Below are 17,897 nucleotides of genomic sequence, written 5' to 3' on the forward strand. Positions count from 1 at the left end.
GTTTTTGAACGAATCGAGAGAATGGAGAAGATGAGGACCATCATAAAATTGATGCGAACACAAGATGAATAAGAAAATAATGAAACTGTTAAGTGAAATGGTTGAATACAAACCTTAGCTAGTGATATAGAATCATTGAAACTCAAAGCTCCATCTCTAAAATTATAGAAGGTTTCAGGTGTATTGTCTGGTTATACAAAGTGTTGAAGGCTGGTGGTTTGGTTGCTATATGCTTTGTTTGCTTTTTAAGACGATGTAAAGAAAGGGACTGCACCTTACATTAAAGATGTGACATGGAATCTCTTTCTAACCGTACAATTTTTATATCTGTACATGAGTGTTACTTTTGTGGCTAAGACATGTATACTTAGACCATGCTTTTCGAGGTGTTACACATATTTTTGTAGGCTTAAACAGAGATGAAGATATTCATGTTGTATTTAGAACCCCTGCAATTCTTCCATTTGAACTTTTGACACTCTGTACTAAGTAGGATAAAGATGTGTCCTGTGTGTGTGTGTGTGTAAAAAGGATTACTATATAAGGAAGAATGCAGGGAGGATTTTATGAAATTAATGCAAATAGTATGCAAGGCTATAAAAGCTAAAGGAGAGCTCTAGACAGGGCCGCACTCCGATGGTGAAGACTTACTCGCTGTTACTTTCATTTTATTGCTTATGAGTTATTGTTTACTAATAAAACGAAACATTACAAATGGTGATGCGTTAAACTTTTATTAAAACAAGTCTCTGAGTAATTTATTTTGGTAACCTATTATTCTGAAGCCCGAGCTCAGCTGAGCAGACTCGAACGCCGGTGAAGGATTTCATATCTTCTGATCACATTTCCTGATCTCAGAGGTGAGGGCAAATATATTGCAGCTTCAAAATATTGTTTAATTATCAATATTGAACAAAATTCCTCTATTTCAGGCCCCAGAAGCAAAAAAAACCGTATAAATAATAGTATATTTAATAAGGGTAAATTGTCATAAGGGCACATCACATGGCTCCATTCTGTGATACTTTTGCATGTTTTTTGAAATTAAATATTTTTTTAAATAAATATGTCTCAGTAAGTAAACAAAGGACTGGTTTGTTCACCTGGACTCCTGAGTGAGCGATGAAGCTCTTAGCGTTGGCCTTGAGCGCGAGCCACAGACAGGTGCTTCTGCCCCACGACGGAGAGACGCGGATCAGCAGCTTCTGTGCCCGCTGCGCATCCCAGCTGTGACACTCGCTGAACACACCTGGGACAGGAAGACATCAGCACAGGGTTAAAGGTCACAGCTCTGCTCAGAGGACATGAGGTGATGTGTGTCGGCTCGTACCGATGGCTTGTTTCTCGTAGTGGATGGCCACTTCTCTCATTTCCTTTGCCTCTTCACTGTCGTCCTCTCCGCTCTCCTGCGCCAGTTTCCTCAAGATCTTACTGGCTGCCAGAGCAGCTGCGATACAGTCTCTGCACTGCAAACACACACACACACACACACACACACACGCACACACACACACACGTTGGTTTTTATGGTTTATGGGGACTCTCCATAGGCGTAATGGTTTTTATACTGAACAAACTGTGTGTGCTATTGCCCTACACCAACCCTACACCTAAACTTGTACAATGTATCCATCTAACATGTATTTTGAGCTGCAGCTCGTCATATTAATGGAGTGTTTTCACACTCCATTAATATACTGTAGTTAGCCGTAAAGTGGTTACCTCACCTGAATATGTTCGAAGATTTGTGTTGCATGTTATCTTTGGAATGGAAATATGGATATTTAATTTGTAAACATTATACTTTTTTCTCTCATTTCAGTTAATGTCATAAAACTAGCGAGCTAAGCCAGTAGTGGTGCTGACAGAATCGTGTAAACATGACTGAAGACACAAAAGGAGGAAAAGACAAACTGAGTCATTTACGCTGGAACTGTTTCAACTGTTATTAATGATAAACCAAAGCGTTCATGACTGATGCTGTACCTGCTCCCAGCCGATTTCTGCCAGTTCTCTGTTATTCTGTACGACGGCCCAGAGGAACAGATCCCGACCTGGGTCCCAAACCGTGTCTGTGGTCCACTCTTCACCCGAACACGGCAGATCCACCTGACCTTTGGACGGCACCTGAGAGACGACCAGAAACAATGAAGAGATCACACCGACTCTTCTGATAACAGTCAAACTAGAACAAGAGGTGAATGATTCTCACAAAGCCTGTCAAAAACATGTCCAGGTCAAAAATACAGTCATGGACAAAAATATTGGCACCCTTGGTGAAAATATAAATATTAGATAAAAAAACTTGAAACACTGTTCAAATCTGAAATGTTGATTTGAACAAACTGAAGTTGAAGTATTAAAATTGCTAAAAGTAAAACTGAAATAAAAATAAAGCTAAATAGAAATATATATTTTTAAATATGCATAAAACAAACTAAAAAATGAACAAAATTTAAAATGAAAACTAAAATAGAAAAATAGAAAATAAATAGTATAATAGTACATATATGCATAAATGTAAATGAATAACCCACTTTCTTATTATCAGTTCGATTTAGTTATTTTTGTCTTGTTTTACAGTAAAAATAAAACTCAGGAAAATCAGGAAAAAATGTTAAGACATTCTCACCCTCAGCAGTGTTTTAATGTTAACCTCAACTATTACAAATTGTTTTTGTTAATTGAGATGAAGTTGAAATAATAGAAAATATAAATATTAGCTGACAAACTTGAAATGTTGCCTTGGCAACTAAATTAACTCAAGTTGAAGTACTAAAATTACGAAAACTAAAAAAATAAAAATAAATAAAGCTAAATAAAAAAAACTAATTTACTAACACTTGGATTAATAAAATTTAACTAAAACTACAATGAAAAAAAATTATAAAATAAAATAATTAACATTATATTAATAATGTTAATAACAATTAACAATAAATACTTTATTATTTAAATATGTTATCATTGATGAGGTGTTTCTGATGTGTGTTCTTAAACTTGCCACTAAACAGACATCATCTTTGGTCATCCTGTAGCGGGACGGGACGTATAATGGTTGTGTGAAACTCCCCAGCAGGTGACGGACTTCTTCAGCCACGTGACTCAAGGAGATCTTTGTGCTTCCAGGCGGCGGCTCTTGACCCCTGCGGATTTTTCCATCCTGGACTCGTTTGGCGAGTTTACGCAGGAAGAAGCAGGCGGGAAGGTGGGTGTAAAGCTCACTGAGCGTGTCTTCATGTTCCAGAAACTTCCTCACACACACTCCATTCTCCAGCAAGAGCCGCACAAACTCAGGTTTGTCGCCCACCAGCGCAGAAAACATGGCTGGATGCAGATCACACGACTGAGACGGGAAACATATGGAAAAAAACATCACCACAAACTCAGCTAGATAGTGTATTAAATGACTTCTAAGCAGGGTTATTATTGTTAACGCAAACTAAAACTTAAAAAAAAAAAAAAAAAAAAACGCTTAATACTCTAAATAAACACTAACTGAACTGAAATAAAATCAAATATTTTTTAAAAGTATATTTTATATCTATTTTCCAAAGCAACATTTCTCATTTAATTTAAATACTAAAACACTAAACTAAAACAAAAAAAATAAAAATTAATAAAATGTTAATAATAATAATGAAAACAAACAATGAAATTATTAAATTGGTAACTAAAATCATAAAAACACCTTCTCCAATGAAATAAAATAAACATTACCTGAAATAAAATAAAATACTTTATAGTTGCCAAGACAACATTTCTAATTTTCATTTAGTTGAAGTAATAAATAAAACTAAATAAACTAAAAAATATTTTTTTTAATAAAAACTATATAGACTATATTAATTGTAAAAAACTAATAAAATAACAAAAACTTTTATTATTATTAAGAAAAATAATTACTTGAAATAAAATGAACATTAAATAAAATAGAATTTTATATTATTATTGCCACGGCAAAATTTCTAATTTTTGTTAAAATATGATTTCAATGATACTAAAATAGCAGTGCGTATAAGCTTTGATTACAGTTTGAAAAGAAGTTAAACCAACATTTGCAGTGCACAAACTTGTGTCTTTCAGCAAATGTTAATAAACATTATTTTGTTATTTTAACCCACCATCCAATGGCTCTCCTCGGTGAAGATCTCGCTCTCGGCGATGTCCACTCGGTTCCAGGCCACGGCGAGCTCCAGCTGTCTCTCCCATGACTGTCGGCCCGCATGCTCATCGCTTCTGGAGGCTGAAGAGCAACAATAAGCGTCTTTAGTTGAGGTTTAACCATTCTTACCCGTTTGTAATGGAAACAAATCCTCAAGTGTTTCAAGTTTAGGTCTGAAGTCAAGACACCAGTTGTTTTTGGTAAAGGTATTCTATATGAAGGTTTAGAGTTTTATAAACTGTGCAACAGGACAGTGTTGCTATTGTTAACAAAGTATTAAAAATAGTTTTTGGTATAATTGAAATAAAGCTGAAATAAAATATAAATATTAGATGAAAATATAAGCTTAAAAAAATTTGAAATGGTCCCTTGACAACTAAATGAAATAAATATATTTATTGATGACAAAGCCGGTCAAAAACATGTCCAGGTTATATATAAAAATAAATAAATTACCAAAAATAAGTAAATAAAATTATATTTTGTACAAAGAAAAGACCTATATACCATCTTTGATTTTTTTTTTTTTTTTGCATTGTGATATATTTTCATGCCAATTAATAAACTATTTTCTTATCATTAATTCAATACCATTGTTTTTGTCTTGTTCTCCAGGGAAAAAAAATCTTAAAGCTAAATTTAGATGAGAAACCAGGAAAAAAAGACGTCTTTGTTTGCATTGATGCATGAAACTTTCTAATTCTCAGCAGTGTCGTCATTGTTAACGGAAACTATTAAAATGTAGAAAATGGCTTAATTTCTTTTCCAGTGAATAATTGGTTTATAATTCTAGGACCTTTATCAGCCCATATTTTAAATCCACTGCCCCACACAGATCTATATTACCTACTATAGGCATGGCCCTGCAAATAGATTCTGGACCTCCAAACATTTGTCCAAATTTCTAAAGTATGTTTAATCCATTCATTATCAATTTTGATTTTAGGAACCAATTTTATGTTTCTAAAAGGTAGAATGGACAAGGGTGTCCCTTTGAGTGTGCTCTGTTCTGTTTCGACCCATCCTGATTCTTTGTCATTTGTGATCCAGGCCACTACTGCGGTTAACTGAGCTGCCCAGTAGTAATATTTTAGATTCGGTAAATCTAGGCCTCCTTTCTCTTTTGATAAAAGCAAGGTTCTAAATTTTATCCTAGGTTTCTTTTTCTGCCAAATGAATTTACTAATTAATTTATCTAACATATTGAATTCCTGCTTTGACCAATGAAACGAGACCTGTTCATTCAACTGGGATGGCCAAACACCAGAAATCATCATTGCTTCAGATGAATTAATTAATTTTATTTCCAGAGACTAGTCCATATTCATGCAAACACTGAATAAGAAAGGCTTTCTATGAAGAGCAATACGTCATCCGTGAACAATGCTATTTTGTGAACTGATTTCCCTTCATCTATTCCTTGAATTCCTGTATTCTTGCATATAGCTTCTGCTAATGGTTCGATGCTCAACGCAAAAAGGATGGGAGACAGTGAATCACCTTGTCTCACTCCTCTTTCTACCCTAAAGAATTTTGAACGCTGGCCATTCACCCTTATTCTCGATTTTGATCCCTTGTATAGCAGGCTAACCCAGGTTTACCAAAACCCATTTCTTTCAGTGTTTGTTCTAAAAAATAGCCAATCAACTCTATCGAATGCTTTCTCAGCATCAAGGCTGAGAAGCATTGCATTCCTTTTAATATTTTTTCGCTATTGATTGTAAATTTAGGGCCATCCTTACATTGTTAGTTCCATGACGGCCTTGAATAAATCCAGTTTGGTCTGGTTTTATTACTTTTTTAATATTGGATTCTTTTAGCCAATATAGATGTTAATATTTTATAGTCTAGACATAGAAGACTAATAGGGCGATAGCTGTTACATTACCTTCCTTATGTAAAACTGAAATGATGGCTTCTGACCGCGATTTTGGTGGGTCCTGATTGTAATGCATATATACTTTACATAATATTGTAGACAGATCATTCACAAAAACCTTATAATACTCTCCATAAAACCCATATATTGGGTTTTGAACATAAACTTCCATCTGTCCCGTCAGACACAGCTTTCAAACATTTTCTGTGTCTAATCTGCATTGGTATCGTAGCAGAGAGGTGCCGTCCGTCCTCTCCGGGGAAAGCATTGCACTGAGTGCTATTAAAACCCTTATTACACTAATGTACGTGTACATAAGAGGTCTAATTGAGTTTGTTTCACTCGTTTCCCGTTCAAATTTGGCATCCATCAGAACTTTAACACAAAATTAGTAGAGAAGACACTCAACTAATTTTCTTTATTTTAAACGCTAGAAATGATCATTGCCACTGTAAAGTTTTAGACGGAGCTCTGATTAATGCTGCTTACTCAGTCATCAGAAGACTCATCTTAAAGAAAATATACAGTTATGAGGCTTTACTTGAATCAAAAGGTCATTTATCTGTGGATTTCATACAAAAATTATTAGTTTAATCTTTTAAAGTAACATCTTTTTTGTGTTGCATTGAAGAACTTTATTGGTCACAAGCATCTAATGCAAAGACAGTCAACTGTGTTTATAAGCAACCGTGTGTGATAGTATTCAGCGTTATATAAAGCCACACAAATCTCCTTAGCATTTCAGAGATGTGTCATCCATCAAAATAGCTCAAGCACTAATAGCTTCCTCTATCAGAGACACTTCCAGACTCTCCAGAGAGGATTAATGTGCTCAAGCCAGACTGAGCTGCACAATACAAACCCCTTGTGTTGTTTCTGCAAGAATGTGATATACTCTTTCTAGAAACCATCAGGCATTTAGCTTAAACCATCAGGCATTTAGCTTTACCACACAGCATTTAGCTTAAGTCATTTTAAATAACATGAAGAATAATGTTGAAGGGGTTTTGGATCACTGTGAAGATAAAAGCTGAAGATTCAACCCGTTCACTGCTGCCATCAGTTACCCATCCATTACCAGCATAATCCAGTTACGTGCTGCCCGGAAAAATGAGTTTAAGATAGGGATGCATGATATTTATCGGACCGAAATTATCGACCGATATGAGAGAAAATGACGTGATTTTTATTGCTCCTAGATACGATAAAGTATGCTTGCTGGTAAATCAATCAATCAGTCTGATTTATCTGAGATTCATCTTCTTTGAGTGCAAGTGATTGCAGCTTTAAACTGCAGTGACTCTCAGCATGTGTTCTGCTCATTGCGTCATCATTAGCGAACATCATTAGATGTCTTCTCCGGTCTGGAAGTTTTTCTCAGACAATGCCATTGCTATTTCCAACGCATGTTCAGCAAGGATTCCGAAAGGAGGAAAAAAGGCATCAAGTAGGGTTGTGACAGTGAGGAAATTTTCCCACTGGTTAATCGAGGTGTGTCAACACCTTACCAGTATCACCTCGGTGGATGGGGGGGTGGACGTCGTTTGAGTCTTCTCTCTTTTCCTCGCTTTCCTTCGGTTTTAAATAGCTTGTAAGCTCTGTGAGCATTTTATTTTCACTTTTAAATTAGTGGCAATTCGGCGTCAAGCATTTGTTTGTTTTTAGTTCGCATGAGTTTTCTCACTTTCCTTTGCTTAAATAGCTTGTAAAAGCACCGTGCGTATTTTATTTTCACTTTTAAATTAACGGCAATTCGGCATCAATTACAACATACAACATATATCTAACTTTTATTAACAAACGAATAAAAATGCACCATGCTATATGCCTAATATAAAATAACAGATAACTTACAAATTTTAAATATGCATGGTAGGCCTATACAAAACTGAAAATCAGTAAAAACTGAGGAACAAAAAATTATTAATTTTAATTTTATTAATAAATTAATATTCGTGAATATTGGCCCGAAGCCTGGCCCTAGGGACATAAAAAAGTAGGAGCCCGACTTTAAATTAAATGTAAAATAATAATAATAATAATTGGGGGCTAAAAGTGTGTTGTAATGCAAGCGTTACTGAACATGTAGCGAGAAAAATATTACTGAAAATTGATTATTAATGCCTTACACTACTGCATTACAGCAAAATGTAATACGTTACTGTAATGCATTACTTTTGTAACGCCTTACTCCCAACACTGCTTAAAGACTATATAACTTTCTCATCCTCGTGCACTAAAAACGTTGAATAGATGCATTTCTTTATGCATGAAACATTTGAATATAAATTTGTTGTTAATGAGTTGTTAATTGCAGATATACCATAGTTCTGTCATAATTCTGTTAAACCATTTCTGTTACAAAGTATTGTGGTGCCTTACACAAAAAATAAAAAACATTTGAAGAGTCAGGACTGATGTTTGCTATAGTTAGGCCAGAGCTACTAAAATATCAGTTTAATCAGTGAATCTTAGATTTTGTATTCTCCTGGGTGCACAAACTGCAGATTATATGAAAATTATAATATAAAAATATGAATTTATCGGTATCGGTCATGAGAAGGACTTAATTATCGGTTAATTATCGGTATCGGTTAAAATTGTTCATATCGTGCATCCCTAGTTTAAGACATCAATTTCCAGATTAAGAAATGCAGACTCGAGCATGTGCCTTTGAAATGTGATATGGACTCGTACCTTTTAGCAGAGCCTGTAGAATGGCAACGTCAACATCGTAGTTTTTATCCTCGTCAATACGAAACACAGTGAGCAAATGAGGTATTCGGATGATGTCCTGAATCTAAAGAAAGACAAAAATAAATACAAATATTCATTGCTTAAGATACATGTTTAATATGACACTTCTGAGAGCACTCATATTTCATATAATACAGGTGCATCTCAATAAATTAGAATGTCATGGAAAAGATCATTTATTTCAGTAATTCAACTCAAATAGTGAAACTTGTGTATTAAATAAATTCAATGCACACAGACTGAAATAGTTTAAGTCTTTGGTTATTTTAATTGTGATGATTTAGGCTCACATTTAACAAAAACCTCAACAAATTAGAATACTTCATAAGACCAATAAAAAAAAAAAATTTTAGTGAAATGTTGGCCTTCTGGAAAGTATGTTCATTTCTATGCTCTCAATACTTGGTTGGGCCTCCTTTTGCATGAATTACTGCATCAATGCGGCGTGGCATGGAGGCAATCAGCCTGTGGCACTGCTCAGCTGTAATGGAAGCCCAGGTTGCTTTGATAGCGTCCTTCAGGTCATCTGCATTGTTGGGTCTGGTGTCTCTCATCTTCCTCTTGACAATACCCTATAGATTCTCTATGGGGTTCAGGTCAGGCGAGTTTGCTGGCCAATCAAGCGCAGTAACACCATGGTCATTGAACCAGCTTTTGGCACCTTTGGCAGTGTGGGCAGGTGCCGAGTCCTGCTGGAAAATGAAATCAGCATCTCCATAAAGCTTGTCAGCAGAAGGAAGCATGAAGTGCTCTAAAATCTCCTGGTAGATGGCTGTGTTGACTGTGGACTTCAGAAAACACAGTGGACCAACACCAGCAGATGACATGGCAGCCCAAATCATCACTGACTGTGGAAACTTCACACTGGACTTCAAGCAACATGGATTCTGTGCCTCTCCACTCTTCCTCCAGACTCTGGGACCTTGATTTCCAAATGAAATGCAAAATTTACTTTCATCTGAAAAGAGGACTTCGGACCACTGAGCAACAGTCCAGTTCTTTTTCTCCACAGCCCAGGTAAGAAGACGTCTGAGCGTGGAGACTCTTGATGCTCTGACTCCAGGTTCAGTCCACTCCTTGAGAAGCTCTCCCAAGTGTTTGAATCAGCTTTGCTTGACAGTATTCTCAAGCTTACAGTCATCCCTGTTGCTTGTGCACCTTTTCCTACCCAAATTCTTCCTTCCAGTCAACTTTGCATTTAATATGCTTTGATACAGCACTCTGTGAACAGCCACAGCTTTCAGTAATGACCCTCTGTGACTTACCCTCTTTGTGGAGGGCATCAGTGTTCGTCTTCTGGATCATTGCCAAGTCAGCAGTCTTCTCTATTATTGTGGTTTCAAAGAACAAGACATACCCGGAATTTATACTGTATGGATGGTCATTAATTGAAACTCAAATGTAAATATTCTGTTTTGAGATACTGGATTTTTGACTTTCATCAGCTGTAAGCTCTAATCATCAAAATTAAAACAAATTTCTAAAATCTAAAATATATGAATCTAAAATATATGAAAATTTCACTTTTTGAAATAACTTACAAGAAAAAATCAACTTTTTCACGACATTCTAATTTATTGAGACGCACCTGTATATAGTTATTCTACGGTAGCCTGTATCATTCATATTAAAGCGTGAATGAAACTACAAGCATGCGTGTCAGATCTGCGTCACATTCAGTAGCGGCAGCTCTTAAAGTAATAGCAGCCAAAACAACGTAATAACCCAGCTGCTGAGATGTCTGTTCAGCAAAGAACAAAAGAAAAAAAGAGCTTTTGTAGCTTTAAGGATTCATCTTTATTTAATTTAGAATTTAGTGTTTGATGACTTTATTAAATATCTGTATATTTGTATATTTCCTACTTGCTGAAGGGCACAGGTAAGTGAAGATTGTTTTAAGTTCACTTAAACTAGTAGTTATTTTTTTAAATCTAATATATGTTAAAATTGATAGCTCTCAATTATACTGCAATTTTGAACGGCTATATAGTCCATGGTTAAATATTGGGGGAAAAAATAACAATTTCCCAGAGACATCAGTAGTATATCAGTGATACTTGCCTTCAGTGATAAAAAAGATGCCATTAAACACATATTAAAAATATGCTATCTTTATGTTGCTTCTACATTAATTTGAAGATTGAATGTGAAATTATTGCAATATAAAAGAATATTTAAAAACCGTTGTTAGGTGGGATTAACCGTGATTATTAAAGATTTTTTTTAAAGATTAATTAGTTCATTTTTGTAATCGATTGACAGCACTGCTAAATAAATATCTTAAGTAAATAAACCTTAAGTTTACATGAACACCACTTATTTTACACAATATTTACAAAAAAATTACTCATTGGTCAATGGTCTCATTGGTTTATGAAGCAGACTACAATATTATTCAAAAGTTTGGGGTCGGTAATTAAATTAATACTTCTATTCAATAAGGACACATTATATTGATCAAAGGTGACAGTAAAAACATTTATAATGTTACAAAAAAATTATATTTCAAATACATGTTGTTCATTTGAACTTTCTATTCATCAAAGAATCCTGAAAAATAAAATGTATCAGTTTCCACAAAAATTTGGGGCAGCACAACTGTTTTCAACATTGATAATAATCAGAAATGTTTCTTGAGTATATTATCATGATTTCTGAAGATCATGTGACACTGAAGACTGGAGTATTGATGCTGAAAATTCAGCTTTGCATCAAAGGAATAAATTACATTTTAATGTATATTCACACAGAAAACGGTTATTTTAAATTGTAATAATATTTCACAATATTACAGTTTTTACTGTATTTTTAATAAAATAAATTTATTTAAAAAAAGCCTTGGTGAGCAGAAGAGACTTTTCATAATTAAAAAAAAAACATTTCTCATATTTTGTCCACCAAATGAGTCTGAAACTGTTATGAAATGTATGTTTTTGTACGTTACCTTCTTGGTCCACTCAATGACCTGCAACTCAGTGAAGCTTTTGTACTCTTGTCCAAAAAACTTCTTCATGAGCTGGTTGATAAGCACTAGAGTGACCTTTGACACGGGCAGAGCCGCCACCTGAGCGATGACGTCCGCCAGGCGTCCAGAACCCTCCAGCACCACACACGGCGTGTGTTTCAGCATCGCATTGTAGATGGTCTGTGAATAAACATGTCAATTAAGCCTAATGGAAGAACATTTCACTGCGATCTATGAAGCTGATGACTTTAAAATCTCACGTTTAGTGTTCCTGGACCGCCGTCCAACACCACACAGACCACTGGTACTGTCACTCCACTCTCTGATGGAAAGACAAAACACACCACAAATAATCAAAAGTGACTAGTGAACAGCATTAAAGAGCCATGCAATCTAAATTCTGTGGCTTTTATTCATCATTTTGAGGTCATGTGTATGCTAGTGTACCGTAAATACTACTTTTGTGGCACTATGCAGATTTTTGTCCAAATCAAAGGCTATTTTTTAAAACTTTTTATGTATGATCTGTTTGATATGCCCTGCCTAAACGTCCTGTTTCAACAGGAAAACAGGATCAGGAACGACCTCTGACCTTTGTCTGTCTGTTTACTATTTATTATTATTATTATTTAGTCATTTAGCAGATGCTTTTATCCAAAGTGACTTACACACGAGGACAACAGAAGCAATCGATTGTAGTATTAAAACAACTAAAAACAGATCCAAAACTAAAAGCTGAAACTTTATAAATACTACCTATACACATTTTAAAACTAAATAAATTCAACAAAAATGACAAATGCATACAACAAAATTTCAAAACTAAAAAAACAACAACTATATATATGTATATGTACAAACACACACACATACATACATACATAAATACATTTACATACACATTTATAAATTCTATATATATATATAATTTCATTGTTGAAGTATTAAAATAACTCAAATTAAATAAAACTAAAACTTAATGAAAGACCTATACAGACATAACAAATTCAGACATTATTTAACTAAAATTAAAATAGATAACAAATACAAATCATGACAGTATAGATTATCAGTAATCCTAAGAAATAACACTACCAAGCACACACGCTAAAAATAACTTACTTACACGGTTATAAAAACTGAAACAAGTAGTAGAAAAGAGGAGAAATAATTGCAGGCTGAGACACCTTTGCTGTAACTAATTAAAGTTGTGTGACAGCACTATAGTACAGCTAGAAAGTCAGATTCATTTTAGTGAATCATTCATTCCAATAAAGTGTTAAAAAAAAGATTGAGTGTTAATCCCTCAGAGGAGGCAAGAGAGGACTATAAATAAACATAACAATTAAACGTGACATAATTACCTCATGCATTCAGCTTTGATCACAGGAATAAACTACATTTTAAAAAATTATTACAATAGAAAACGATTTTTTAAATTGCAATGATATTTCACAATATTTCTGTACTTACTGTATTTTTTTCAAATATATATAGACTTGGCTTCTTTCATAAACATTAAAAAAATCTTACCGAACCCTAACTTTTAAACTGATATTGATATAATTGATCAAATATGAAAACAAGCTATTTTAAATGATGAGTAATTTGTATCTTGTAAAGCTTCCTCAACACCACACCTCTGTTTCCCAGCGACTGCTGAGAGATGAGTTTCTCCAGACGCGCCCGCAGCTCAATCTCAACTCCATAATGTCCGTCAGTGCCGTCATCCACCAGCATGAAGTGAGTGTGATTGATATCGAGGCAGGAGAGATGGCCCTGACCCTGCTCGTCCAGAGCGTAGTACGCAGGGAAGCAACCCTAGAAAAGACAGAAGGTGAGATCCCAGAACACTCTGTTGTTATAAAATCACTAACAGCATAACAGAGAGTGAGTTGATGAAAAGCTAATAATTAAATGATACAAATATCAAATTAAAATACATAATTTTGTCAAAATAAAACAGCTTCTAAAAAATGATATAATTTATATTATATAAAAAATATGTTGTTAAATTATTGAAATATGAACTTCAAGTAGGTTTTGGCTGACCGAATCATTAGGATATCTTCTGACCTCAGGATGGACGAGTGTGTGTCGGTTGTGAATGACTCCCCAGGGTGCCACACCAATGACGACGATCTGTCCCTCCATCAAACCGCTGCTGAGTGTGTAATCTCGCACGGCCATGCCCACGTGCTTCATCACACCGGCGTGTGTGCCTCCTGTCAGGATCCACGCACCTGCCACACGGAAAGCACTGTAGATTAGTCTAACCTGCTTAATGCACCTTAAAAAGCATGTCAACACAAACCATCACAACCTTGATTCTGCAGCTTGTACTAGACCGGTTTGTGGCGGTTGCAAACACATGCTCTAATTCTCTTAATTTTCTGTCAGGGTCATTGAAAGCCATAAAGAAAACCTGGCAAGTTACCTACATTTAAGGCATCATAGACAAGCTTTTGCTATCACATGTTGTTTAATGGATGCATGTGTTTTTTTTGTTTAATGCATATATGTGTTTTATTAGTAAAAAATAAATGACTTCCATCTGGAAAAATAAATTGAACTAAATATAATATATGAAATAATGAGTCGCCAAGACAACATTTATCACTTTCATTTAGTTTAAGTTGAAGTACTAAAATGACCAAAACTAAATAAGCTAAAACTAAAGACTAAAACATATATTTTTAAAACTGTATAAACATTAAAAACTAATAAAATGATACAAACAAGAAAAACTACTAAAACTTGAATTAAAATAAAGAATATAAATATATAATTTTTTAAAAATAATTCAGATTTTTTAAGTTTTTGAAAGAAGTCTCTTCTGTTCACCAAGGATGCATTTATTTGATCAAAACTACATGTTTTCTATGTGAATATATTTTAAAATCCCATTTATTTCTGTGATCAAAGCTGTAATTTCAGCATCATTACTCCAGTCTTTAGTGTCACATTATCCTTCAGAAATCATAATAATATACTGATTTGCTGCTTCATAGTTTTGTGGAAACCTTGATACGTTCCTGATACAAACAATCAGGCAGTTGAGATGCGCTATATAGTACATATTGCCCTTTGTGAGCATGCTGAATATATGAGACTAAATTTGAACATACTTCTGTAACTTTATACAGAGAGCTTTGTGATAACATGACATTCCCGGCCCTTACACAGGCTGCTGTACCTGTGGTCTGGGCGACTTTGATGAGGCCCCGGCGGAACTTGTCCTTCAGGTGAGTCTTTATGTAAAAGTTTTTGGCTCCGCCGGTCACTGATATCAGCAGATTCGGCGAACGCAGTTTCCAGTGTTCGGTCATCAGCTGGTACAGACTCTCACAGGACGTGTCCGACGACACTCGAACATACTAAACACACCACAGAAGCCCCTCTGTGAGTTTACATACATAACTCCCCCCCCCCCCCCCCTGCAATAGCACTTGCATGTTGTTGCTCTTTTGTTGGTTTTGATTGCTTCTAATGTCCTCATTTGTAAGTCGCTTTGGATAAAAGCATCTGCTAAATGACTAAATGTAAATAATCCACACCACTCCAGTCCATCAGTTAACATCTTGAGAAGACAAAAGCTGTGTGTTTGCAGGAAACAAATTCATTTTTAGGGCATGTTATAAACCAAAATATGAGTCTATAATCCATAACAATGCTTCTTTCAGAAAGAGAATCATCCGGTCTGAATCAGGAGAGAAATCTGCACAGATCAAGAAGTGTTTACAAGAAAAAACAGCTCTAAACAAATGTGGGTGGATTAAATGTGAGAGACCACAGGAGGAGCATTATTATGGATTATGCACTCACAGTTTAGTCAGAAGTGACAGACTGAAGTTAAAAACGTCTTAATGATGGATTTGTTTCAGCTTTTGTCTTCTCAAGATGTTAACTGATGGACTGGAGTGGTGTGGATTACTTATGGATTATTGTGATGTTTTTATCAGCTGTTTAGACTCTTATTCTGATGGCACCCATTCACTGCAGAGGATGTTATTGTGAGCAAGTGCTGCAATGCTATATTTCTACAGACTTGATGAAGAAACAAACTCATCTACACCTCTGATGCCCTGAGGGTGAGCACATTTTCAGCTAATTTTCATTTTGGGGTAAACTATTCTTTAAACATCTATAATACACTGGAGACATCATTTTACCTTCCCAGTTTTCTGTCCAAGTCCTCCAAAGCTGATATCTCCAAAGGCATCGGTGGGCACCTCTCTGACGTGTCTGTGTTTGTCCCACTGCTCCCCCATATAGTCCTCCGGTTTGATGGCCTCATCGCAGTGCTGGATCTTTGGGTAACCACACTTACAAATCCCCTCCCTGTCAACAGTAATCCATGTTATCCACACATGAGTTACAGCCCAACAAACATGCACAGCGCACATATTGTCCGAATGTTGCTGAACTACACACAGAATCCAACAAGAGTGTATACACGTGATCTTTAGTTGACTGCTTGTCAACAGGACAAGTTATATTGATGTAAAGTGAAGTTGCATAAACATTTGATGTTGGATTAAGTTTGAAACGATTTTTACTGAGAAATTGCTAGTAAATTTCACAAATAATTACAAAGGAATGAGAAGTAACACATTGAATTAAACATTACATTTTTAAGTAGAAAGACTGAAACAGTATTTTCTTGTTAACTGTACTTCAATAATCTTTTCTTTACGGTATTTACAGTGTATGATTGACATTCCTTATACTTCACATTTGAAATACACAGAATAACTTTTAAAAGAATTTTAATTGCTTTGATATAAAAATGTTTGCTCTTGCACTACTTGCTTTGTTAGGATGAATAAGCGACAGTTGTGTTTTTTGTTGTTTTGTAATAAACCACAAAGGTTAATAAGAGGGTACGCAGGGGTGAAGAGAGTGTGTTGTAACATCAAGCGGAGATGTGACAGAAGAAGACTTTTTATTTTTTTGAATGTGGTATTATATTTGATACACCAGGTTTTTATGGCTCATATAATGAGATATACTGTGAATATGGAGCTCAAGCTCAAGGATGACATTTTTTTTATTATTATTCCAAACTGAGCAAAAATATGCAATTTGGTGCAGATGCTGATATTTCTATGGCCCAAAAGGGATGAAATTCTGAGGCTTGTAATGTTAATTAATGAGATCTTTATAACAGTACAGCAGATACTTGCATAAAATCAGTCATCACAATATATCTCCAATAATATGTTTTAGTAAGATGATATTTAAATGATGCAATCCAATGATGATTGAGAGATGAACAAGTACATTTACATTTACATTTATTCATTTAGCTGACGCTTTTATCCAAAGCGACTTACAATTGCTATATATGTCAGAGGTCGCACGCCTCTGGAGCAACTAGGGGTTAAGTGTCTTGCTCAGGGACCCATTGGTGTCTCACAGTGGATTCGAACCCGGGTCTCTCACACCAAAGGCATGTGTCTTATCCACTGCGCCATCACCACCCCCAGTAGGGGGGCTAAGTAGCTAAACGCTCCTCAGAAGATGTGAGATGTTTTGGAGGCTTGTGAAGATCATTCCTCCGCTGAGGAACAGTGAAAGTAAAGCTTCTGGAAACAAACGCTCCTCAAAAGATCCTGATGATCAGATTTGAGAACCAAAAAATGGTTGAATCAAGTAAAGCTGAGCTGCTTCAGTCCAGTAAGTGTTCATCTGGAAATATTACTTGTTATGCTTACGTTTACTAAAATCAATAAATATTTGACACATGAAGCACGAGCTGAAGGTGGACGTTTGTACAATTACACTAAAAGGCTAAACTATCTATCAGACGACAGAAGGCATGTAGTAGATTGTGACGTTTTTCAGCAAAGTTTGATCATGTTGATCATATCAAATATGATACAGTTGGCTTAAGGGTTAATTCCCCAGTATGATAGAGTAAACATTATAAGACAAGCTCATCCAAAATCATGCACCTCATACCTGCCATCCTCCACATAGAAGCAGCACTCTTTCTTCTTGATGTTTTCTTTAATCCAGGAGGCGAGCGAGCAGCGCTGGAAGGAGGGAGACAGAGACAGATATCGGCCTTTAACAGCACTCACAGCGAGCGTTTGCACCAGGGATGGCTCCAGCGCTGCCTCATCCAT

The 17,897-nt window shown here is 35.4% G+C and overlaps 1 protein-coding gene across 1 annotated transcript in view; it reads right to left on the reverse strand.

The window, feature by feature from the left end:
- Positions 1 to 17,897, reverse strand: part of LOC306877456 (transient receptor potential cation channel subfamily M member 2) — a gene marked incomplete at both ends in the record, with an annotated part of 35,478 nt that extends 17,581 nt beyond the window's left edge. The window contains 13 exons of the mRNA XM_079429223.1: positions 1,104 to 1,249; positions 1,331 to 1,466; positions 1,987 to 2,127; positions 3,017 to 3,346; positions 4,125 to 4,246; positions 8,742 to 8,844; positions 11,746 to 11,946; positions 12,027 to 12,088; positions 13,407 to 13,587; positions 13,843 to 14,009; positions 14,963 to 15,143; positions 15,939 to 16,107; positions 17,731 to 17,897. Of these exons, the coding sequence (XP_079285349.1) occupies positions 1,104 to 1,249; positions 1,331 to 1,466; positions 1,987 to 2,127; positions 3,017 to 3,346; positions 4,125 to 4,246; positions 8,742 to 8,844; positions 11,746 to 11,946; positions 12,027 to 12,088; positions 13,407 to 13,587; positions 13,843 to 14,009; positions 14,963 to 15,143; positions 15,939 to 16,107; positions 17,731 to 17,897 (2,106 nt within the window). The remainder of the gene's footprint in view (positions 1 to 1,103; positions 1,250 to 1,330; positions 1,467 to 1,986; positions 2,128 to 3,016; positions 3,347 to 4,124; positions 4,247 to 8,741; positions 8,845 to 11,745; positions 11,947 to 12,026; positions 12,089 to 13,406; positions 13,588 to 13,842; positions 14,010 to 14,962; positions 15,144 to 15,938; positions 16,108 to 17,730) is intronic.

The sequence above is a fragment of the Barbus barbus genome (assembly GCF_936440315.1).
Source record: "Barbus barbus genome assembly, chromosome: 11".
In the NCBI taxonomy this organism is placed as follows: Eukaryota; Metazoa; Chordata; class Actinopteri; order Cypriniformes; family Cyprinidae; genus Barbus; species Barbus barbus.